The sequence below is a fragment of the Lagenorhynchus albirostris genome, chromosome 13 (assembly GCF_949774975.1).
Source record: "Lagenorhynchus albirostris chromosome 13, mLagAlb1.1, whole genome shotgun sequence".
In the NCBI taxonomy this organism is placed as follows: domain Eukaryota; kingdom Metazoa; phylum Chordata; class Mammalia; order Artiodactyla; family Delphinidae; genus Lagenorhynchus; species Lagenorhynchus albirostris.
In genome coordinates, this window is record NC_083107.1 from 51679538 (window position 1) to 51704858 (window position 25321).

Genomic DNA, 25321 nt, shown 5'->3' on the forward strand with positions numbered 1-25321 from the left:
ATCCCCGGCCCCCCCCATGCCTGCCTCCCCCACTCAACCTCGCTCCCTCGTGGACGGGGCGGGTCTCACGCCTCTCTGCAGTAGCAACGGATACTTGCTCACCAGCCCTTTCTAATCCCCCCTTCTTTTACCCTAAGAAACGACCTGAGTTTAAAAAAGAATATTATTTTTCCCCTGAAAAGGATGAGTTTCCACTCAAGGAAACTGGGTGCACAGCAGGGACGATAATGCTGGCTCCCACTTACTGCAAACACATCCACGGACTCTACACGTTGCATGCGAGCCTCTTATTTAAATGTGTGGCCTGCTCCGTCCTCCAGCTGGTAACGAGCAGAATTCTTAGCCCAGGCCTGTCCTGTGACTCTGAAGCACTGAGCAGCAGTTTGCCCCGAACCATATTGCTGAGGAAATTTCTCTTTTTTAGGGCAGGGGTCCAACAATGTTTCACCCAAACTACAAGCAACCTTTCCGTGACAACATCTACATTTCACAAGATGGTAACAGACTAAGGTGGCCAGTCCTCCCAGAAAGCAAGGTCCAGTAGGGTGAGTCTTCCCAGACCAGCCTGGCCCCCCTCCCAGCAGCACGTCCTCAGCTCAGCTCCTGCCCCCGGTAGGCGGTAATGTGAAGAACTGAGCAAAAGGCAGGCATAGGCTCGGGGGCTCTTAAGGTGGAAGAGCCCCGGGTGTCACCTGGTTAGTGGAGGGTTCCTTCTCGAGCCCTGTGGACACGTGGCCTTCCAGCCCCTGCTGCAGTACTTGGGGGAAAAGAGGGCTCGCCCTTCTCAAGGCAGCTGCCTTTCATGAGCAGGTTCATCCTGGCGCTGAGCTGAGACCCACTGCCTTGCCCGTCCCCTGGCCCACACCCTCCCAAACCCAGCAGGCCCTGCAACAGTGCCCCCGTTCCTGAGCACACCCACCTGACACCTTGTGAGCCGCTGGTAGGCCGTAGTCCTGGTACTGAGGGGTGTAACAATGCGGGGGGAACCCACTCTTGGCGGGCTCCCCGGGGCTCACGGCAGATGGCAGCTGTGGCGGTGTTAAGTGTCTCAGGGGCTGGCTCCCGCCTCTCATGGGATTTCGGATGAACTCATCTGAAAGGCCAATGTCAGACAGTGGGGGGAGAGACCGTGACGCCCCCAACGTCCCTCTTTCCTTCACACAAGGAGCCCAGAGATTTCTGACGGCGGCACCCGGGCCAGAGTGGAAAGCGGGGGGGAGGGGGGGGGCGGAGACACCCTCCTGTCCTCGCAAGCCTCGGACGGGAGGGAGTGGGGAGCCCCGCCACCGGCACAACGCCTTCCCCCAGGCCTGTGCTCACCACTGGGGACGTCTGCGCTCGGCAGCCTGTCCAGCATCAGAGGGCAGTTCCCACTGCCCCGGAGACTCTTCATCCTTTTCCACATCAAGTGTGAAGTGCTGCTGCCTGGCGGATCCCCCTGGGGGTGGAAGTGCAGAGGTTGAGGGGAGAGGCCAGAGACCCAGGTCCTCAAGCTGCGTCAGGCTGAGGTGGGCAGTGGGCAGCGCTGTGCGCCAGCCTGGCTCTCTGTGCTCAGCCCCCGCTCCCCGCCGGCCTCCCCAGGGGCGGCGCTCACCCCACTCATGTCTTGGAAGGCTTGCTCCTCGTATTCCAGCTGTCGCTTCAGCTTCAGCTTGTTGGAGAGGGCGACCATGGCCGGGCTCATCACATCTGGGCCCTGAGGCCCGAAGCCCTTTGCAGACCTGCCAAGCCCGAGAGAGGGGCGTGAGGGAGTCTGGAGCCCCACACACCCAGGGCCCTCCCAGAACGAACACTCATGGCCGTGGCGGCTCCAAGACCCCAGTGCTGGACGAGGGGCGGTGGGCCTGAGGCCCGGGCTCTCCTTCCTTCCGCAGTGCCCTCTACCTGGTGAGATGCTGAGGGTTCAGGGCACCTGCACCTCCCTCCACACGTGCCCGCCCGTACCCGGGCAGCCTCCAGTCCTGGTTTGCGGCCGCCCAGCTCCGTGACGGCAGTCTGCCCCATCGCCCCTGCCCTGCCTGGACCGCCCCCCACCGAGAACCAGGGAGGGGGCTCTGTAGAAGGCAAGGGCCCTGGGAGCTTGAGGTGAGTTCCCAGTGGGTGGAAGGGACTTGTGGGGGGAGACGGGGAGGGTGTGCTGGACCCCGGCAGCCGAAGGCAGGGGGAAGGCACGGGCATCTTTTTGCTTTCCTCAACCAGGCTTCCACGGCCGAGCCAAGGACCCATCCCTCCGTGTTGTGCGTGTGGGTATTGTGCGGCTCAGCTCACGAGCTCTGCATAAAACAAGGCGCTCTGAGGGGTGGTCGGGAGAGCCACTGGTGCTCAGGGCCCTGGACAAGCTCCTTCTCTCCCTGGCCGCAGGCCCCTCGTGGTGTCCTCCAGCCCAGATAAAACGTGTCGCACTCGAGGCCTCACGTACCTAGGGGGCGAGTCCCCTGAAGCCCGAGCTCTCAGAGTTCTGAGAAGGGCTGAGTGGAGTATCAGACCCCTGTGGAGTGGGAACTGGTGATGGGGCGGGGGGCCTTTCGGGGCACCTGGCTGTCCCCTCCCTGTACAGCACAGCCTTCGCGGAAGCAGCCAAGGGTCTCTGCCACTTACCTCTTCTTGAACACGGAGAGATGGGGTGCAGTGACGGGGGGCCCCAAGGGCAAGGCCCCCAAGGACTCCACGGGATCTTCGCCGGGCCACTTCGTGGGCCCCATGTGTAAGGGCGGATCAGGGGGCCACTGTGTGTTGGATCTGCCCCCCATGGAGGAGAGAGGGGTGCAGGTCTGGCCACAGCACTGTGGCAGGGACACCTTGCTCCCACCGTCAAAGAAGATGAAGGACACAGGCCGCTGCTCGGGCTCTATCTTCTTGCTTTCCAGCTGATACTTGTCCAGGAGGAAGGGGCTGTGAGAGGCCATCGGGGCCAGTGGCTGGAAGATGTTCGACATGGTACTGAAGGAGTGCTGGGGCGTGGACTGGGGTGTCTCCGGCAAGAGGCTCTCCTCGGGGCAGATGGGACTGAGCTGGAAGTCCTCCCCGTCCATGGGGATGTAGGGTGCCAGGGTCTCCAGGTCCAGCTCGTTGAAGTCCGGCTGAGAGGAGACAGACCCCAGGCAAAGCAGCTACAGCAGCTGGCGCGGCCTCAGGGCTACTGTTCCATCTTAGCCCCTCGTCCTCCCCACCCCTGCCCGAGGCCTTCCTCCCGCAGCTTCCCGTGCGTTTTCTCCCTCGGTCAGCCTGTGCCACCAATCCCCAGTCATTTGAGTCTCCACTCAGGCATCCTTCCACACCCCCCCGGTGCCACGACCTCCACCCAGCCCCAAATGCTCTCCTGTCTCCCAGTCCGAGCCCAGCCTTCACTCCCACACGCTGGGCAGCCACCACCTCTTCCACGAAGCCATCCCTGCCCACTCCGGTGAGCACGATGGCTCCCAGGGGGCCGAGGGCAGCTTTGTCTTCATCACCTCACGTGCCCAGGGTGTATCGGTGGGTAACCGTGGCCCAGTGCTACCTGTGGGACCTTCATTCTGATCAACGAGGACTCAGACATGGACCCGCAGGTTCCCACTACCATGATGGGCACCGTAGGGAATTCTCACAAGCAGACGCAGAAAAATAAATGTTTCAGCCCTCACTGGGGGGAGGCAGCTGATTACAACCACCTGAACTGGTTAAAGAGCAGAAGCAGACAGTGATAACCAAACACTAAGTAATGAATCTTATAGGAGTTCAGAGAAGAGCGTGCAGGGGAGAAACGGAAAGTTTTGCAGAACAAAGCTACAAACTGACGAGGCAAGGCAGAAATCTGGATGCATAAATGGGGATGAATGATTTTCCTTTGGGTTTTGTGACCCACATACCCATCTACCCACACCCTAGCCTGTTTACACAGGTTTTACAAGACGTTTGGCCTTATGTAATAAGTTTCTGAAAAGTTACGTGTAAACAAAAAGTTGTCCGATGTCATTTTAAAATGCATTTAAAATAAGTTATTTCAAAGAATCCTAAAATGGAAATGTTTGTAAAGGGAATAATTGTTCCCTATGCTTACAGAAGTCGTATACATCGGGGTATGCTTTTTAAATGCAGGGATCTTTAAAGAAAGGTTCAGTTGTAGTTTTCGTTTTCATGAGCATTAAGAAATATCCAAGTTAGGAGGACATGAATATATCGAGAGTTAAAAGTAGAAGAGCTGGATTTGACACGGGTAAAGCAGAGGGCAGAAGTGAGAGCAGCAGACGACCACGGGCTCCGTTTCCCTGCACCCTCACCCAGTTGAGGGACTGTGGCCTGGGCCAAGCATTCCCACGAGTCTTTGCAACAAAGGGCTGAGGCTGCAAGAAGAGACTTCAGCCTTCACCGCCAGCAGCTGGTAGGCCTGGCCCGCCACTCCAATCTTCCCCACGGCCACCTACCTGGGTGCTGCACTGGTCTTTCGCCTCTGTATCCATGGCAAAGAGCTTTTCGATCGCTTCAATCTTCAGATCGTCATCCAGAGATGTGTAATAGTCTCCGGGGCTGCTGGGCTGGGGGGCCAGGAAGGAAGGTGACCAAGTCAAGGCTACGGCACTGGCTTCCCCAGAAGGCCAAGGGAGAAGGAGACCTATGTTTCTGGACCCACAGATTCAACTCTATTCCACGGAATAAGAATTTGTAAAGAAACCACGCCCTAGGAGCTGTGGGAGCCTCTGTGAGTTCAGTCTCCTCGTCATAAAATGAGGCTGTCTTGAACAGCAAACAGGATAGAGGCATGGCTGGCCGGGCTCTGCGCCCCCAGCAGGATGGTTACTGCCCTCCCTGGGGACTGAGCTCGGGGCTCACAGCTGTGTGCCACTTGGCCCGTCTTCAAGGACCTGATCACATAGATGGGGGTGGATGGGTACTGAGAGCAAGCGCACAGCTCTAATGCGTGGCAAGTAAGTATCACAGCCCCCCAGGGGGCTCCTGAGTAGGAGGAGGGCAGGCCTTGGGTCTGGCCTGTCCGCTCAGCCGTCCGGCAGCAGCCAGAGGAGGAGCCCACCCTCTCCATGGCCTCAACCCCAGGGGGCGCTCACCGTGGAGCAGCTACTGCTGCTTCTGCTGCTGCTGGCGGCACTGGGGGTGGTGCTCCCCGGGGCGGCTGCCTGGGGCACGGTGAAGGCGGGCAGGCTCCCGGCCTCAGTGTGGGCGCCGTGGCTCCTGGGCTCTCCGGCCCACTGCTGGCCTGGTGGCAGGATGGCCTTACCGTAGGCTGAGGACTCCTCAAAGTTCTGGCTCCCTGTGGAGACAAGGGCCTGGCTTGGTCCGCACCCCCGACTGCTGGGCTCACCCCAGGGCAGAGGAAGCACGAAGGACGCACAGGTGACCCTAAAGGGGCCTGCAGCGTGCCTGGGGCTCGGCCCCCGTGTGCTGAGGCTTCGCTGGGACAAAGGGGCCTTCAACTGGGGCTGGGGTTCAATGTACAGACCCCCTTTCATGGGAACACCCTGCTGAAGCCTTTAATTTTCAAAGACTAAACGTGTTAGGAGCCACTCTTCCCTGAAGGGCAATCCAGAACGTAGAGGAGGAGGTTATGAAAACTGGGCAATTTGCCTCATTGCTGCCGCGAAACTGGGAAGCTGCGTGACTCCTTGTCCCAGGGCTGCTCTCTGTGATTCGCTGAGATCACCGTTCCCCGGTGGCCTTTCACAGCACACCTAACGGGGCTGAGCCAGCCCAGAGCAAGCACAGGGAGGCGTAGCTGTCCCTTGAGCGGCCACAGCAAGGCGGGGGGTGGCCGTGGGTTGCAACATGGGGAAGAAGGGGCTCGCCGCGTTCAGAGCGCGGGGCAAGAGCTCACAGCTCCGCTGGGGCCACCAGGACTCACAGCCCCGTGGGACAGGCGAACGGTGAAAGAAGTGCAGTCGAGGGCTTACTCCCGGGCCTGAATCTTTTCTCAACCCACGCTTCTGGAAGGATTTCTCCCACCATTATTTCAACCTAGCAGGCCTCTGCCTAAACAAGCAATCTGTCCTTCAAGGTGCAGATGGAGATCTGCCCACCCTGTGGAAAGATGCCCGTGGCCTCGGAGCAGATCCCTCGCTGCCCCACTCTCTCGTCTCAGGCTCCCCCCTCCCCACGGTGGAGGATCGACCAGAACACCCCCACCCCCCACCACCCGCCCCCGCTCAGCACTTTACGAGGTCAGAAATAGGACAGGTCTTATGCTGCGGTGAGTGCACGTGCCCAGCATAGGGTCTGGCCACCAACGGATGATCAGCAAGACTCAGGGCAGGCACACGGCAGCTCTGCTTAAGGAAGAGCTGTGGCCAGGGAGGCCTCCCCCCGCCCCAAGAGGGTTCGACGGGCCCTGGCTCAGCGAAGCGGCACCCACCGAAATCCAGAGAAATGATGGCATCTCCTGCGGTGGGTGCGAGCTGCGCCAGCTCCTCGGGCTCCTCCTTCAGCTTGGTGAACAGGAAGTTGCTCTTCTCAGACGCAGCCACCTTGCCGCTGTTGTCAAAGATGCTGTTCATGGTCATCAGGTGCGGCTTGAACGGGGACTCCGTCTGGTCCATGGAGAACACCACGTCGTTCTTCTCAATCTCACTGGTGGGACAAGAGCGAGCTTCAGACCGTCCATAGTTTCCAGCAAAACTCTTTTACTCTCCAGACACATGGAAGTCCTGATAGCTAAGCCTCTCAGACAGAAACACGGGTACGGACAGTGTGTTGGCATTCCGTAAAGAACCGTGCACTGGAAGTTTGGAGTCGTGGAGCTAGCGACGCGGAGAGCACCCACTGAGTGTGTATCTGTCTTGGATGCTGTGTTAATATCGTACGTGGGCTGCGTGGTGTGCATGAGACTTGAAGGCTTTTGCTTTTGTCGCACCCCGGCAAGGACTTTCTCTAGATTTCTTCCCAGGTGCTACCGAGCAAAGGTGTTACATCTTCTCCCAAAAAGTAACAGTGGTTCTCTTCCCTTGGTTCCCATTCAGAAAGCACTTAAGTGACGACTGTGCTCTAGCTGCCTCCCCACGTGGGTCAGAGGCATGACAGATGACAAAGGGGGAAGGGGCAGAACAAGCCTGTAAAGGGGAAATCCCAGTGTTTCACTGATCCCAGGACGCCCACTGCAAAAGAGCTCGCCGACGTGGTGCCAGGTCCTGAAAGGCTCGGCATTCCTGGGCTGCGTCCTCAGTCTCAGGAGCACCCTGCACCCCAGCCTGCTTCCCCTCCCCGCCGGCCCTCACGTGCTCACCTCAGGACGTAGTTCACACACATGATGCACTGGGGCTGCAGGTTGCGAGGGTTGTAGATGACCGTCCCCTGCGTCTCCAGCCACACGTAGCCCCCGTGCTTTGCAAGCATCCGGTACTGGCCACTCACCACCTGACCCTTGGTGCACACTAGGGGAGGAGAAATGGGACCTGAGGTCAGGAGGTGGGGGAGGAAGACCCCACGGGGAGGGCAGCGTGCAGGGGAAAGATGGGGGAGAATGAGCTGGATGGGAGCTTAGAGCATCTCGCCCAACTCTTCATGTTAAACATGAGGAAAGTAACCAGAGAGCTTAACTGACTTCCCTAGGCTGGCTGTGAGGGAGTGGCCATCGCCAAGCCCTTGGCAAGTTGGCTCACCCCTGGCTCAGCTGGGAGCAGAAACCAAGAGCAGCACCTGCCCTTCCTTCCCCCCCAAGGGAAGCCTCTCCGTGGGGTGCCCTGTGGATCCAAATGGGCACGCAGGGAACAGGCGAGCCTCCTCTGCCTCACACTACAGGCGGCAGGGTGCTTCCAAGCAGCGTGGACAACGCCTGTCCTCGGTCAGCCACTGGTAGCAGGCCCACCATCGGCACTCTGCTTGCGAATAAAGGCAGTTTAAAGAAACCCCCAGATATCCTCGATTGTTCCAGGTCATCCGTCAGACCTGCCGCCTTTGGGGCCACAGCAAGTCTGTGACCCACAGCAAAGGCAGCAAGTCCCCCGCCAGCCTCTACACACAGCCTCGCCAAAGCCCTGGTAAGTCCTCCCAGCCGCCCAGCTGGGCTGCCTGCGCATGACTTCTTTCCTCTTCCAGAATGCTCTAAATGTTCATTTAACGTTTGTTTTACTCTATAAAAACATCGGGGAAAGGGCCCGGCATCCCAGATTGCCCTCTTCCCCAGTCCAGAATGCTCTATCTGCTCCCATTAAAAAAAGAATCAACAAGTCCCTTTAAATGAAAGTTTGCTAATGTTAGGATTTCTGATAGCTTTCTGAACTGCCCATTTACTTTCCTTCTTGGGAATTCATTCTTCTGAATTCCAGTCTCAGAAACCCCCAAATCACAGAGAAAGAAGCATGCTGGCAGGATTAGGAAATCTTGGTTTCGGTTTTCCTCATCTGCAAAATGGGGTATTGACAATAATAACAGTAATGATAATAATTATTGGTACCCAGTGTCCCATAGCTGTTTGTACTGAGGACCAAATCTGCCTGCCTGGTTTATCAGGAACAAAAATGTGGCTGAATGTCACCGACAAATGCTGTATAGGAAAAGCCCCTCTGCTCCAAAGTTACTAACATGCACAGTGCCCAGGCCCTGTCACGTCTACAGGACACGTCTGTAGATAATGTCACAAGGGGCCCTGTGGGAGAACATGCAGACTCTCTAAACGTCACAAACCTCCCCACTTCTCCGTGTAGGCTCGGGAATCACTCCCCATTCACCACTCTGTGTGGTTGAGGAATGCAGCTAGGTTCGTACTAACCGTGCTTGTAATCCTTCACATTTATGTTTTTCTTGGCACATTTCCTCCTGTTCAGAAATTAACAAGCACCTCCAAGCTACAGGAAGCACTGTAACCATACTACACATAACTTACATGTGTATCCTGCTGTGCAGGGTTCAAAACCATCTCATAAGATAAATTCATTTCTGCAAAGGAATTGGAACAGTGCCTGGCACACAAAGCGTCCACAGGATTAGCGTTAGCATCACCTCGTTCACTGGACAGTGATACCACGAGGTATCTATTATTATTCCTGTTTTCCATCTGAAGAAACTGAGGCTTAGAGTGATTTGCTGAAAGGCCCCCTCAGTGGAAACAGTCGACAGGCTTATAGTCCAAATTAAAGGGTCCTAAGTCTTTTTGGTTTTGTTTGCATTTAAAAAAAGTCAACTTTGGTGAGGTTTAATTTACCTTCAATAAAAAATGCACCCATTAAAAAAAATGCACCCATTTTAAGCACAGATCAATGAGTTTTGCCGACTATACAGACCCTTGTAACAAGTCACCACAATCAAAGGTATAGAACTTTCCATCATCCAACCTCCCTAATTTCTTATACCTCTTGACAGTCAATCCCCATTGCCACTGATCTGTTTTCTGTTGCTATACATAGAAAGGATCTTCTCTCCATTCACACGTAAGCGGGATCATACAAGAGCTCTTTCGTGTCTGCCTTCTTTTCACCCAGCATGTTTCCCAGAGCTCTCACGTTGTTGTAGGTATTCCTGGTTTGCTTTTCATTGCTAAGTAATATTCCATTGCATGGAGATACCATAACTAATTTATCCATTCACCTGTCAGTGGATGTTTGCATTGTTTTCAGTTTTTGGTTATAATGAATAAAGGTGCTATAAACATTTGTGTACAAATCTTTGTATGGACATACAGTGTGAGTGCAGCTAGGGGTGCAATGGCTGGGTCATAGGGTAAGTACATGTTTCCTTTATAAGATACGGCCAAGTTATTTTCCAAAGTGGTCATATCATCATTGTCTAATCTTTTTAATAAAATCCTGTGCTGTAGGGAAGACAGATACCATCTTTTTTTAATATGAGGGGACTAAGGCCAGAGGGATTTTGACCTGCTTTACATCACACAGGACAACAGTCTGGGTTACTCGACAGCCTGTGGCCCGCAGTACAGTGCCCTCCTACTACATGCCCCCGGGCGACACTTCACCAGGAAGACTGAATTGGTGGTGGCTGCTGTCCTAAACCATCATGGACCCTTTGGCCAAAGAAATAACTCTGTCCTCCCTCATCTCCCTTTATCTACCCCATTGAGGCTCCTATGCCCAAGAGACATGATTCTTGCACAATTTCAAGTACCTGGAGTTAACTTATTCATTAACTCATTAACTTATTCTTAATGCAGACAAGATTCAGGGATCTTATTCTTTTTGATTAAACAGTGCAGTGAGCCAAGGTTTTTAACTGCATTTCTAGCGATTGCAGGCGAGGGCCTGCTCTGTCAGTAGAATATAATTACGCCAGCTTTCTAATCATCTGCTCATTAATGCCAGCCTTGGTGAGGTGCCTGCTACTTGGTAGATAGGCTTTTTATGGCCTTTAATCTTGTTTTCCTAAGAGCACATAATGTCCTCACACAACAAAGAGAAACCAACCCCCCTTCCCCCAAACCCTTACCTTCTGAGGGTAACAATGTATAAATTACTAACCCATTTGGAAATGATGGCTTTCAATGATTTAAATTTGGTTTGAGGTCTGAGCTTCCCCAGTAATTTCAACGGTAAACTTTCACAGGCTAAGACACACACACGAGCATAAACTCGGGATGCTGGTGTGTGAACCTGGACGAGCCTCAAGCCTGGGCCTCCAATTATTCCACAGTATGAGTGTGGGTCTGTGGTGCAACTTTATCTGCATAAACCCAGCAAGAAAGACAGAGTCAGAGGGACAGAGAGAGAGAGAGAGAGAGATTGAGAAAGACTGAGAGACAGAAAAAGAGGGAAAGTGAAAGAGAAATAGATGCCTGTGTTTAGCTGGCATTAACCCAATTTCCAGCCCACGCACATCTCCCTTTGCTGGATTCAGGCTGGCTGAGCAGAGGCCTGAGCTCAGAGCTGCTTTACTTGGCTCCATCAGGGGAAGACGGGAACCTGTGATTTCCATTTGGGTTGTGAATTACCTTTAAGCGTGCCTAATGCTTAAAACCACAGATTCAATAAATCTGCACCATATTTCCCCTGGATTCAGCAGAAAACTACTATGACAGTTTTTTACCCCAGCTCTTTTTTAAGGATCAAAGATGTTCTAAGAGAAGGAAAAAAAAAATCACTTTCATAGGCCTAGTGAGAAGCCATCATTTTTGTTCTCTTTGACAGTAGTTCCCTCTACTTTCCCACCCCAGAAGGTAAAGCACAATACTGTCCCGCAAGAATTTCCAGAAACTTTCACTATTGTCCTCTACTCTGACTCACCCTTGGCTGAGAAGGAAGGCTAGGCTTTTCCCCAGTTTTACATCTAAAGGAGGGAAGCCCCAGAAAGCCAGGCACTGGGAATCTTCGGGTAAGCTGGGCCAGAGCCGGGTCCCTGGGTCCCAGTACCAGCATGACGTTGGGAGCTGAAACCACCATGGGTCAGAGAAGCACGGGGAACCCCAGAGTGGAGGCTGGTGCCACACCCTACAGTTTAAAGCTGGGGCAGGCTAGGGCTGGGCCACCTCCATGGGCGCACAAAAGTACCTCCACCTCCCGCCCGCATCCCTGGGTCCCTGAACGGGGAAGCCGGATGGTTTGTTTTTTTGCTGGAGAACACAGTGAGAAACTTCTTTGAGATATCATCAGGGGCCCTGTTGCACTGTTGGATCAAACCCGAAAGCCATGAGGATGAAGCAAAGAAACCAATTAGAAAGAGAAGATCTCATTCCTTGAGAGAATATTAACTGTGCTTCTATACAGCTTATGGCCTGCTGATCTGAACTTCAGGTGTCCTAACCTTGGGATAGATGGATGGATTTAGGAACAACGGACAAGTAACTGCACTTCCATTTTCTTCATTGCCACTCCAAGGCCACAGCTAATCCTTGGAGTCCAAGACCAAAAGGGCCACTGGGAATCTTCTCAGACTTACCCATTTTAAATCCTTCTGTAATCCTCTCAGCACCCCGATCTGCACTGGGGGCACTTATTTTGAAGCATTCTTTCCCAAATATGTTTTTTTTTTGCCCTTGGGTGTGTCATTCATTTAGTGCCTGTACTGTACCAAACACTATGCTAGATACTGAGGCGGAAGGTATGAACGACCATGCTCCCACGGGGTCCAAAGCCCTCCTTCTTCCGCAGACATGAGATCCCTTAGGGCAGGGATCAATCCTATCAATTTCTATTTCCCCCAGTAGGCCAGGTATTGGGTTATAGACCCATAGTCCTTGCATGTTGATGGGCTGTATGGATTCAAGAAAATTGTCTTGGATCACCTGCAAATGGGAAGCCTTAATTGGGAACATAGTCAACTGAAATGCACTAGAACTGCCCTGTCCAGTATGGTAGCCACTAGCCAAGCGTGACTACTTAAATTTAATTAAAACTAAATTAAAAAAATTCAGTTCCTCAGTTGCACTAGACATATTTAATATACAGCATAGCTCACATACGGATGACGAAGATGAAGAACATTTCCATTGTAGAAAGTTCTATCGGACAGCCCTGTTCTAGAATCCTTTCATAATTCAGGTTTTCTTTCAAGCTGCAAGGCACAATTTCCACACACCGTTACTGGGTTGCCTGGACAGCCTTCCCCAACTGAGTTCTCTTGATTCAGCAAGCAAGCTCTTGGAAAACCAGGACCCGCCTCAACACGTCTATTAGGTTGGTATCATGCACTCTCTACCTCTGTTTAGACCAATGCTCCTCCATCCTTCAAGGTCCAACTCAAGCGCCCTGTCTTCTCTCTTCCTGAACTCTCTCAGCCCTCTTCTTTGAATGGATGTACATGTTTCTATAGCGCATAACCCAAGTTGATTCCATGCTGTCTTGTATTACACTCTATGGGGCTGTTGCATAAGGTTAAGCAGACTGTTCACTGCATAAGTGTGCTCAGTGAGGTGGTAAGTAGGGACTGAGATTCAGCCCACCTTCCACTCTCCAGGCTGTACGCCTTGGTGTGTTTGTGTGTCCCCTACCCAAAGTGCCCTTTTCCTGATTTGCATGAGCATGTCACACAGGACGGTGGCAGCCTTGGTTCTCTAACCATCCTGCGGGCATGAGTCTTGTCTGCCACACAAGATGATGGCTCTGTGAAGGAAGCAACTGGATCTTCTCCCTTCTCACCAGTCACACCCCACTCAAGGCCAGATTCCACAGACATATAGGGCACTCCTGGTACTTACAGTTCTGGTGACTTTTGGTCATGTTCTCTGAGTCCAGTGCATGGTAGAACTCGTAGGCTGAGCGGCCAAGCAGCTCTTCAGGGTGGTAACCAACCAGTTCTGTGATTCTAAATTTTTTTAAAAAGCAAGGGGGAAGAGAAAGACCACATGAATATGAGCAGGGGCTCAAGGACCTTTATGTAGAAGGTAATTCAAATGCACACATTCAATGAAACACACTCGGAACGTCCCGGTCGTACCATTCATCCAAGCAAAAGAAAAAACCAACAACAAACATGGTGGTCAACCTGCAACTATGGGTCTACTGAACCTCCACTCTTCCTGCCCTTCCTGGATTGTGTCTGGGGAGGAAGGAAAAGCACCTGTTCAGGGGCTCCCTACCTCCCACCCCCAAATAGACACATGTGCCTTGCTCCAGTGACCACTGGAAGGGGCTCTCATTGCCCCCTACCCACAGTTTTTGCAGACAAGGGAGCAGAGATGCAGAGAGGGTAGACAGTTTGCTTGATGTCTACACAAGTGTCCGGGGACAGAGCAAGAACGAAAATGGGAACATCCTGACTATTCCAGATTATTCTAGTAGAGGGCGATATAAATGAAAAGTGAAAATTATGTGGTCCCAAGTTGGGAAAAGCATGGAGGCAGCCTCTGCATGTGTGTTAACCATGGATTGAGGAGGGACCCAGGCAGGTAGAGCCCTGTCTGTGCTTAAACCTTCTCCCCTCGGGTCCTGTCTGGTGACCTCAGATACCTCCTAGACATCAGGTTTGCCTTCATGGGTTCTACTTGTTCTTGCTATCGCAAGGAAAGGAGGGAGGGCAGGAGGTGCCGAGAGGAACAGATACAGAATCATAGTCCTAGAAATGTGCCCCTTCGTTACACTCCGATAAATAGGCGGCTTCCGTGTAGGGTGTCTGCCTTAGATGGGAAGTGGGCAGAGAAAAGGCAAATGTGGAGAACGTGAAGATCACTTAACTCTCTGAGGACCCTCTGCTCTGTGCTGGAACCTTTAAAATAAGCAAAGCCCTGCCCAAGAACCACCAGATTAGCTCTTTCCCACGTCATACCTAAACATTATTTCTCATCATCTTTGGTCTCTCACATTTTTTCTAACGGGCTCACTGTCTTGTTTACTTAGCCTATCACGAGCGAGAAGTGATGCTATATCCTCATCATTACAAGCTCTATTTTGGAATACGTGACTCCGGGGGCACAGCCCTGTCACCTGTCCACGCTGGAGAGGAACAGTGTGGAGAGGAAAGCAGAAGCCGTGGCTCCTTGGTCTCCTGTCTCTACTCCTCTCTCCCGCTCCATACGGGTTTTGCACAGGTCAGACGAAATCATCCTAAAATATTATTTCCATTCTGTCACCCCTCTACGTAAGCACCTCCAGCTTACCTAGGACCAACCACATCCAGAGTAAATAAACTCCACCTAACTTCTAAGGCTCCAGGGTCTTGTCTCCATCTTCCAAGCAGTCTGATTTGCAGCTGATCGGCAGCATGGCAGGTCCCCCCTCCCTGGTAGACCCCTCTCCTCGCAGTTCCCACCCCTGGCAAACCCACGCTGGCCGCAGAGCCTTGAGGCCTTCTCTTCTCGGAGCCCTGACGATGACAGGGCCAGCTCAAGGTCCCGCCTTGTCCCTGGAGCTTTCTCCAGGTTTCCCCTTCTCATCAAGTCCTAACAGGCAAACACAATGTCACAAGGAGTAATGTATGCTTCTCTCCACATCCTAGGCTGCCAACCCCTGAGCTCAGGGACCACATTCTCCTTTGGCCTCCACTACCACGGGTGCTCAGTAAATGCTAGAGTAGCTGACCAATGGCCTGACAGTCTTTGGGGGCCTAAGGTACAATCAGAGCCCTGTCTAGCCCAGCACTGCTAAGGAACCTGGGCACTAATGGCCCACTTTTCTTCCTAGAACATGGTCACCTGTCTCAGTGCATGACGGTGCACACACACAGCCTTCAGCGCAGCCCTCACGATGCTCAATCCATCCTTTCTCCATTCCGTAAGGTGTGTCTGGTGTTGAAGTGGGCAGAGAAGAGGCAAATTCTCTGCCTAGGTGAGACTTGGGGGTTAAAGCCTTTGTAAAACAACGGGCAACACAACTGAGCTGAGAAGCTTAGGTCTCAGTTGATTTAGCCCAGGGGAGATTTCTCCAGTGAGATTCCAGCAGCTCACCTGCACCTGCCAGTTGGTCTCAGACCAGGAGGATCTGTCCCCTCACTTGGCCCTGAGCAGAGAGGTCTCTGAACTCATCAGCAACAGACATGTTCCTCAGTGGCCTACCTCCAGGGCTGGCATTCATGGCACCTTAGCCAAGGTGGAGATTCAGGGAGAACAAGCAGACGGCCGCACAGTGCAGGCCCTTCGTTTCCTACACCCACGTAGCTTTTCTGATGGGTCCCATGCCTTTCAGCCTTAGCCTGGGAACCAGAATTGCACCGGTGGGCTGTGCTGACAGCGGGCTGGCCATTTACAGGCTCACCAATGTGCCAGGTAAGCTACTTCTGTTCCCGAACTAGGTCTAGAGTTTCCTAGAGACCCTCAAAAATGAGGCTGGTTCTGGGAAAGATCTGACTCTACTCCATGAAGAGATTACACTTTCTTTCAAGATTAGAATCTTTTAAAATGCTCAGAGTAAATGTTTATTACAATCAGCCTCAAATAAAATATTTCTTAATCTAATTAACGTGCCATCCATTCAGAGGCACACAATGGGCATGTTTTGGAAGTGGACAAACAAACCTCGATTTCAGAATTGCCAGCCCTCTTCCCAGTAGCAGCCTTCATTTATCTTGTCAACTAAAATAAATATTTAACGTCTCCTCCTTCATGCCTTTCAACAGACGACTATAAAAACTGGGAAATACACATACCCCAAACACAATTGAAGAACATTCGACTGGTCAGACTTCACAAAACCAGGAAACCCCAACTCAAAGCTAATGGTCGTTGCCCTCAATCTGCAGGCGTGCCGACGCCAGCGGGGAGGCTAACGAACCCGGTTTGTTTATAGGGTTGGCCTCCACGGCACACAAGGGCCCTCCCTGCTCATTTCCCTCTGTCTCAGGGAAGCCTCGGGAGCTGGGCTGTGATAACACCATTTCATCTGCTCTCTTCACCAGGGGCAGGGGAACTTTTTTTCTTTCTTTCTTTCTAATTAAGGGGCCCTGACTCTCTGGAGAAAAAAAAAAAAATCAGTTTGGGGTCACCCATAAATTTCAAAAGTCAGCTCAGTAGTGCTGTTCCCTTTGTAAAGGGGAAGAAAATATGAAGGGACTTAATTCAGCAGACTTCAGAAACGAGAAGCACAGAGGTCCCTGTTTAATAATAAAGTAGGAAAGGAACCAGATCAAGGATGAGGTGAGGAGAGAAATGTAGACATTGACAGGCAGCCCCAGGAGGCAGAGGCAGAAGGAAGAAAGAAAAAAAGAAACTAGAGAACTTTCAGGTTAAAATCTGAAGTTACTGTTGCCCCAAGGAAATGTGTGGGTCAGACAGCTGGGCCCTGGATTTCAGAATCAGGTCTGCCTCACAATGTAAAATGACAGTTACTGCTCGTCCATTGCTCTTTACCCTTAAAAATGTTGCAAGGCCCTTGTCAACATGGACTACCTGTGGCTGAGCGCTAGGGAGAAATGGGCTCTCCGGCTGGGCTGCAGTGTCAGTGCCGTGTGGCCTCCTGGGCAGAAGGAATGCAGCTCGGGCCTCAGCCGGCTCCATCACGCGCCCGCCCACGAGGGACGAGGCAGCAAGCTCCCTACTTCACACGCCAAGCCTGGAGTCAGACAAGGTCTGGCTGCAGCTTTTACCCCTGTTCCCTACGAGTACAGGATTCACTCAGTCAACGATCGTGGAAGGTTAGAGAGCATTTAAACTATGTGAGAGGATAAAAGTTTAAAGTACTTCCTAACCACCTATTTGTTTTCCAAAGAACGCGTTTGCTAATAAAACCATCCTTTTATTAAGGTCTGTTTTCTTTCCTTCCGGCCTTCTGGCAATGCCCTCTCCTAGGCAACACTTGACTCGCCTCATTTAGGTTTCTGTATGTGCTTTTAGCTTTGAAACTGCATTTCCCCAATAATACCCAAACTATTCACTAACACAGATTTCAGTGACATTTGTTTCAATATATTTCTATCCAGATTTTCTTGGCTTTAAACAACAATACTTTTGCCTTGTGTTTTCCTCCAGTAGTACACAGTTAAGTGAATATCTATACAATCAGCTCCACAGTTAATGGATAATGAATTTCCACCCTATCAGTGTTATGTGTTACAGTTGGGGTGTATTCATAGTATACATAGGAGGGTAGCCCTGGCTCAATCCTGGACTGACCCTGAGTGCCACCAAATGCCACAGCTGCCTTTCATTACCTTGAAACCCACAAGCAAGAAGGGGAAATTTGCCTTGAATTGTAGCAGGAGAGAAGCAGATCTCGCAGGGGAATAATTTTTGAATTGTGAGGTCCATTACACTTTGAAATAAATTCCAAAAAGGATTTGTAGAGCTGCTTCTTCCAAGGAGAATTTCAAGCAGATTAGACAGGACGATATACAAGCATTTCTCATAAATATGTTCAAACTTTCTTAGGGCTGATTTCAGAACATCGTCGTTTGGAGGAGACACAGATGCACAAGGAGAGCATTTAAAGTTTCTTCTAGCTCAGGGATTTAAAGAAATATACTATACCATCTTACATAAGATAGGTAAAGAAAGACTACTGTGCATGTCTGCAAAAATATTTAGAATACACTAAATACGAAACTAAAAATGACATGTAATGTATCACAGTCTGAAAGATCACTTGGAATTAAAGATGCCACCTATCCTCTAAAAAAAAGTAAAATAATTTGTTAAATGTATCTCAGTACACAATGAAAGTATATAACCTTTTACTATTAGTTTGCCCGAAGTCAGTCTATTTTCTTCTCAGACTTTAACACTATTGCTTTTCAGGTGTTTTGATGCGCGTGTGTTTTACAACTCATGGCTCTCTATAACTTTATTGACAGCCTCCTTACAGTCCTCAACTATCTCCTCCCTTTTGTCATCATCACGATTACCAACTTCTTTGTATAAAAAGAATTCATCACAGATTTGATCCACAGAATTTGAAATGCAGGCATCTTATCGAACTGTAACTCCTGAAGTTATTACATCCTACACTGCCTTAACCCAATGACAAAACAGGGTTGCCCTCAAATTCTTTATCTGGGAAAATTACAGGACCCTCTTTGTTAATTTGAAAATTTTCCTGTTATAACTTTTCCCCCAGTGATACTTCTCTCATCCACATAATTTGCTTTTATAATTTATTTCTAACATACAGGAAGACTCATAAAACACACGAAATCACAGTGGGATTATATGCATTATAGATTTGCCCCACTCTCCTTGATGGCTTGACTTCTTTCAGTTATTCTCTTTCTCCACTAGATGGCGCCTCCACGTGAATTTAAGAACCACTCCATTTTATTTTTTTTAATTTTAATTTTTATTTATTTTTTGGCTGCATTGGGTCTTCGTTGCTGCGTGTGGGCTTTCTATATTTGCGATGAGTGGGGGCTACTCTTTGTTGTGCGTGGGCTTCTCATTGCGGTGGCTTCTCTTGTTGCAGAGCATGGGCTCTAGGCACACAGGCTTCAGTTGTTGCAGCATGAGGGCTCAGTAGTTGCAGCACACGGGCCCTAGAGCGCGCGGGCTTCAGTAGTTGAGGCACATGGGCTCAGTAGTTGCAGTGCAGACTCAGTAGTTGTGGCTCGCAGGCTCTAGAGCGCAGGCTCAGTAGTTGCGGCACACGGGCTTGGTTGCTCTGCAGCATGTGGGATCTTCCTGGACCAGGGATTGAGCCTGTGTCCCCTGCATTGGTAGGCCGGTTCTTAACCACTGTGCCACCAGAGAAGCCCCAGAACCACCCCCATTTTAAAGTTAAACTGCTTGAGAACAATTTTTGTCTTCCTTTTGGGTGAATGGTTCATTAAGTTGCTCATGTCTCAAACTCTTGGAGATCAGGAATCATCTCTTTTCTTCTTTGATATAATTAGTCTCTGGCGCTGAGTTAGATATATAGCAGATGCTCAATAAATCACAGTTCATTAATTGGCTGCTCATTTTAGGAGACACAGTATAACACCTCTATTTGAATCGTAAATGGAGACGAGATCATCCACTACACTGATAATCAGGATACTCTTCTTTAAACCTGCTACTCAACTTTACTCCCCCTATCTAGAGCAATTGACTGTATATACACATAAGTGTGACTGACATAAAAATTGTTACAGAATCCACTTCTAACAATATTTGCTGTTTCAGATCATTAATACAGGACTTGACGTGGTCCTCTGACCCTTTGTTAAGAGAAGCAGGATGAATGCATTTTGAATCATCTGCATTCCTTCATTCAACTTCAGATGTTTCAGAATAACTTGTTTCAGGTTCAGTTGATTTGGGAAACCTGAGACTTACACACAAGATTACTCTTTTCTATTTTATTTGTCGCTCCCCCGTTTCCTCTCGGTTCTCCCCTTTTTCTCCACGATCCTTCTCTTTTTTTGTGTTTATGTCTATGGTCTCAATACATCTAAGAAAAAGTACCAAACAGCCTCAAAAGTGATTTTGTGGGTTCTACTTGCCGTACATTTTCATCAGATTCTTCCTAACTTTCCCATTGGGAAAATAATCCCCTTTATGGGAAATCGCAGCCCCTCATGTGTGCCAAATGTCATTAAATCTAGTGAATTCCCTGATTAAAATGCAATGCCCCCCACCCCACCCCGCTATGATATGTAAGTGTTGGTTTTTGAAGCATTGATCTTGGAAGAGGTGTGTGTGTGTGTGTGTGTGTGAGAGAGAGAGAGTGAGAGAGTATGAATATGTGTATATCCTTCCCCATCTCAATAAAAAAAGTGTAAACAAGACAAGCTACCAAAACCAAAAAATCCTAGGTCTTCATCAGGGCAATTGAGAAATAACACATAGGCATTAAGGACTTAAAATAGTCACTTTATAAACTGTCTAAGCCGTGTCTGTGCCCTTGTTAGCTAATCTGCTAATCCGTTAAACACAGCTTCTGTGTGGCACAGCATTCTGTGTCTTTACATGCCTCTGCATCCACCTTTCCAGCACCTCTGGATTCAGAGTTTGGGCCATGTAATTACGTTTCTTGAAAGGCAAGATTCTGCTCAAAGTGCACTGTGTCTAGCAAACCTTATAAGCAATATCACCCTCCACACCCTGAGTCACAAAGCCCTAAATCACAGGTTCCGTCGAGCCAGGATCGACTCTGCCTACCAGCCCTGAACCAAACTAAGAAGTCAGTGCAGGCCCCTCCCCTTTCTGGGAAGAGGGCCTTCTCCACTCTTAGGCACCCAATTGCTCATGTTATTGTCCCCTCTTCCTTTTACCCAAAGGTTAGAGGCTTTCAAGAAACGACCTGAAATTCATTCAAAACAAGATGATGAATGAGGGATAACTTCAAATTACCCTTTCCAGAGGATTTTTTTCCCTTCACATTAACAAGGATCAAAGTCTTAAGTTTAAAAAAAAAAATCCTTCTTTTCTGTTATCTAGGGATGAGGAGTTATTTCCTAGGACAGTAGGGTGTTCCCAGTGCTTCTGGGGTCACATGAGGGCTGTGCTTCACACGCAGCTTTCACTGTCTGCACTGCTCCAGCCGCTCTCAGGCCAAGGCATGCGGAGCACCGCGCCACCCCACCCCACCCCGCCACCCCACCCCACCCCGCCACCCCGCCACCCCACCCCGCCACCCCGCCACCCCACACCACCCCGCCACCCCACACCACCCCACCCCGCCACCCCACCCCGCCACCCCACCCCACCCCACCCCGCCACCCCACCCCGCCACCCCACACCACCCCACCCCGCCACCCCACCCCGCCACCCCACACCACCCCACCCCACCACCCCACCACCCCACCCCGCCACCCCACCACCCCACCCCACCCCGCCACCCCACACCACCCCGCCACCCCACCCCGCCCCGCCACCCCACACCGCCCCGCCACCCCACCCCGCCACCCCACCCCACCCCGCCACCCCACCCCGCCACCCCACCACCCCACCCCATCCCACCCCGCCACCCCACCCCACCCCGCCCCGCCCCACCCCAGCTCGAAGCTGGAGACACGCGGGCTACGCAGCAGGATTTCTCTTGTCTCAGAAGGTTACAGAGACGGATGCACATTACAAAACTGTATCTTCTGCCCAGGATGGTTCTTGGAATACAAAGACTACCTCTGAGAAAGAACCGTACACACAGCGTGGATTTCTCAGGTGCCTGACTTTGGAATAATCTCTCTCTCTAATTATCCTTGTATCACAATAATGACAATAGGAACAGTCATGATAAACACTGACTGTGTCAAAGTTTCAGGACACAAGTCTTCACACGTGACATATTCTCCCTATGAGGCTAGAGCGCTTCTTTCTACATCTGGAACTACGCACTACCTCCAAGAGCCTTGAATCCAGCACTATGGGGACAGGGGTGACTCAAGGACACTTTTACAAAAGTTCTTAAACCTGGAGTGGCACCAGCCAACACCAGGTCAGTCTAGAATCAGGGGAGAGAAACTCAGCTGAGCCTGGAAAGTAGGGCCACAGCCATGAAGAAATCCAGACACCCACGGGACATGCAGCAGAAGAGAGAAAGGTGGGCAGGCCTGGGGGCCGCTGAGCAGGAGCTCTGTCCTGGGGCCTTTGCTTCCTGCTGGCTGGGAAGGTGAGGCAGTTTCCTGCTGGTGGTCTCTCCTTCTTCCAGGCCCCCAGCCTCTACATGCCTCCAGAAGTGGTCTTGGCCCCTTGAGTTTAGTGGGGAGACTAGCTTTGGGGGAGGGCAAAAACGGGGAGCAAGACATCAGCAGGAACAAAAAGCCTCCCATCAGTTATGGGGTTTGTGGTTTTCAAAGCGCTTCCATAGCCATCATCTCATCGTACACTGATCCTGTGAAACAGGTGCAGGTAGTATTCTCATCTGCATTATAGAGAAGGGGAAGCTGAGATCTCAGGGTTTCTGGAGAAACCCTAGAAGGGGAGAGGGGAGAGGTTGGAGCAGCAAAGAGCTGCCACAAAAACTATGACTCTGGACAAACGTGGTGACTCTGGACACTGCTGAAATCTGGGGTCAGGTGGCGAGATCCCTGAAGGCCACCTCTGGTCATGCACTAGTCAGCAGACTGCAGTGGCAGCTCCTCGAGCCAGGCCTGCCCGGCCCAGCCCCTGCTCCCGGCCTGTCCTTCCCTCTCTGATGGCAGCCACTGCCCACGGCATTTATCCTTCCCTGTCTTCCTCCTTCCACCTCCCGATCCGCCCATGTTCCCAATGCCCAGGCACAGAGGGGAGGGCAGAGGACAGGCAGGGGGGAGTCAGAGCTGTCCCTCCCGCCCCTTCCACAACAACCCAAGCCTCTTCCCCACCTGTTTCGAGCCTCTCCTCAAGCTGAAACTAGAGTGACATGAATTACATGTGCTGTCTTAGGTGCTCTTTCAACTACTCTAATAAAGAAGCAATTTAGGGTGAGGACCACAGCTAACACCCAACACTTCCTATTGGATTGGAACTTAGGCCGTCTCACTGAATCAAGGCTCTTAACCACTGCGTTCTCTCATAAGAGAATCTCCAGTTAGGCCTGGCTTTGGGGGTTAGGGTCTGGCTTAGTTCCCTTCCTTGAAAAGCCTTCCAAAGTGGACTGGACAGTGGCTGGAATGGAGGTGACAAGGAGGCGCAAAGGCCGAGGAAAGAGCTCATTCATTGAAAAGAACACACAGGAGCCACGCGGCCGTAGGGCAGCTTCCAGGACAGAAACCAAATCTCCCAGCGGGCCTCTGAAGTGGGGCTGCTAATGGAGATCTCCAGACCTTCGTCTCCTGGGGAGGGAGAGTGGCCTGGAGATTTCCTAGGAGCCTGACACATATGTGGAGGAATATGTACACACCACCGCGATCCACCATGACAGCAGCGGCACCCCAGATCAGCTCTGCTGTGACAACAGGGGACAGTCCAATATGGTATGAGGAACCCCTTGGTGGCACTGATGGGATGAAACAGTGACCTGCACCCAGCAATACAACATTAATGCCGCAGACCCACACCCTGACCACAGGCGCGCGTGCACGCACACACGCACACACACACACGCGCGCGCGCTCCGCCGGGCCCCACCTGTCGTCACAGTAGGTGAACTTCATGTCCATGCTGTGGCGGCTCAGGAAGGTCTTGCTGTCCAGGGGAATGTCCATGTGGGACGGGTGCTGGATGGGCTCACACATGATGATGAGGCAGGACAGCAGCGGCTCCTTGCAGCCGCAGAGACTGCTGTGAGGGGGGCAGTTGTTGTAGACCTTCACCTGGCCCGTGCAGTGCAGGACCTGGAGACCAGCCGCGGAGGGTCAGACGTGGAGCCGAGAGCCAGGGGCGGGGGCGGGGGGGGGGGCGCACTCGGTACTCCAACCCAGGCCTGACGTCCTACCTTCCAGGTGGCTGACTTGAGGTTGACGGTGCGGCCTCTGTTGGTGACTGTGCACTTCATCCTCATGAAGAAGTCCCGCTCTGTGGACATGTCTTTGCTTTTCTTCCCAAAACCAGAGCCTGGATAGAGAAGGGGAGGGGAGCCAGCTGAAGTTTCATGTTTGTATTCAGAGGGGGGGTCAGTTTTTCAGGGCAACACGTGTGTGTGTGTGTGTGTGTGGTGTGTGTGTGTGTGTGTGTGTGTGTGTGTGTGTGTGTGTGTGTGTGTGTGTGTGTGTGTGTGTGTGTGTGTGTGTGTGTGTGTGTGTGTGTGTGTGTGTGTGTGTGTGTGTGTGTGTGTGTGTGTGTGTGTGTGTGTGTGTGTGTGTGTTCCTCGAGGAGCGGCTCTCTGAGCACGCGCAGCCTGCCCTGAATGGTCCGTGCCACCCTGGCTGTGGACCAAGTCTCGCTCATCTGCAGCCTGTCTCCCACTGCTGAAGGGTCGGGGCTGTTCCAGCGTGTTATCTCCCACTGCACCTCGCACTCCAGGGCGGCCAGGCGATGAGTGACCATCGGCCGTGATCTCAGCAAACGTCTCCAGGGGCGGGTCCAGGTTCCAGAGACGGAATTCCAAGGGACGGTCTGGGCGAGGCCACAATTACTCCAAGGGGATAAGCCTCCGGGTTGGACATGTCCCTTAGACACCCCTGTCTTTTCTTCATTCCTGTCCCTCCAGTGCCCTAGTTTCACCCTGCAATGGCTGCATTCAGGGTCCTGCACCATTTGCTTTCTCCCTAAAGTGACACAGGTCAAGGTTCAAGAGAGACTGCTGGTCCAAATCTCCTGTGGGGAGCAAGTTCACCTTGAGGATTAACTCAACACAGATCATATCCTTTCTCAGCCAGAATTAAATAAATCACCAAGACAAACAAGATCGCTTCCTTCCTTATAGTCTCCAAATAGCCTGCCCTTCAGAACCTCTCCCACTTTTTGTTTAAAAAAAAAAAAAAAAAAGTGATGAATGCAGTAAGCACCAGCTGAGCCCCCCTGTCCGTGTCTAAATTCTGCCATCCTGGACCTTCCAAGCTACACTCCTGCCCCCTGCCCAGCATCTCAGAACAGACCAGAGCCTTGTTCCAAATAATCACACCCCTCCCTCTGGCATGGCCACCAGCTTCTGAACCTGAGCCCCCAGGGGGCTGTGACTTATTTGGGTGACACAGCCCCAAATCACTGTGTGTTGAATGAATTGTGGCACCTTTGAATTTATCTTCAACATCCCTAGGAGAGCCCACTAAGTAACAGACCAGATGGTGAATCTTTTTTTTTTTTTAAAGAGAGAATATTCCTCATTCATGATTATAAAACCATCTCTCCCATACTCAATTATGTCTCTTCCTACAATTCTAATTCCCACAAGTGGGGTTTGCACATCATGAGACATTCCTGTATCTTGGGGCCTGGACGCAGCACCAGCTCAGGTGCTGGGAAGTGGGCTGGAAGGACTCATTTGTGGCTGTGACATGGGTTAGGGCTGTGGCCTCCTGACCTGTTAACTTCTGAGTCTTCCCCATTCTGCCATTTGGTTAATCTTTCTAAACACAGCTCCAGCCAGATTACTCCACCTCTGCCCCAAAACTTCCACCAGCTCCCCTCTGTCTACAAGGAAGAGGATCGAGGCCCAATTCCTGGCCTTCAAAGCCTTCCACACCAGCCTCACAGCCTTATCTTTCCCTGGGTGCTCGCACTAACCCTGTGCTTACAGATCGTTCAGGTCGGCAC

At 51.6% G+C, this 25321-nt stretch overlaps 2 protein-coding genes across 3 annotated transcripts in view; one reads left to right on the top strand and one right to left on the bottom strand.

Moving 5' to 3' along the window:
• Positions 1 to 25321, top strand: part of ATP6V1E2 (ATPase H+ transporting V1 subunit E2) — a 438965-nt gene that overhangs the window by 139564 nt on the left and 274080 nt on the right. The window lies entirely within an intron of this gene.
• The window catches only part of EPAS1 (endothelial PAS domain protein 1), an 89396-nt gene that overhangs the window by 3145 nt on the left and 60930 nt on the right, over positions 1 to 25321 (bottom strand). Inside the window, exons 5-15 of one of the 2 annotated variants that reach the window (XM_060169904.1) lie at positions 23562 to 23680; positions 23255 to 23460; positions 13064 to 13170; positions 7208 to 7355; positions 6341 to 6555; positions 5043 to 5245; positions 4404 to 4514; positions 2599 to 3080; positions 1595 to 1721; positions 1331 to 1438; positions 920 to 1088 (exon numbers count right to left, since the gene is read on the bottom strand). In XM_060169904.1, coding sequence (XP_060025887.1) covers positions 920 to 1088; positions 1331 to 1438; positions 1595 to 1721; positions 2599 to 3080; positions 4404 to 4514; positions 5043 to 5245; positions 6341 to 6555; positions 7208 to 7355; positions 13064 to 13170; positions 23255 to 23460; positions 23562 to 23680 — 1995 coding nt within the window. Of the gene's footprint in view, positions 1 to 919; positions 1094 to 1320; positions 1439 to 1594; positions 1722 to 2598; positions 3081 to 4403; positions 4515 to 5042; positions 5246 to 6340; positions 6556 to 7207; positions 7356 to 13063; positions 13171 to 23254; positions 23461 to 23561; positions 23681 to 25321 lie in introns of both variants that reach the window. The other variant, XM_060169902.1, reaches the window with a different exon arrangement.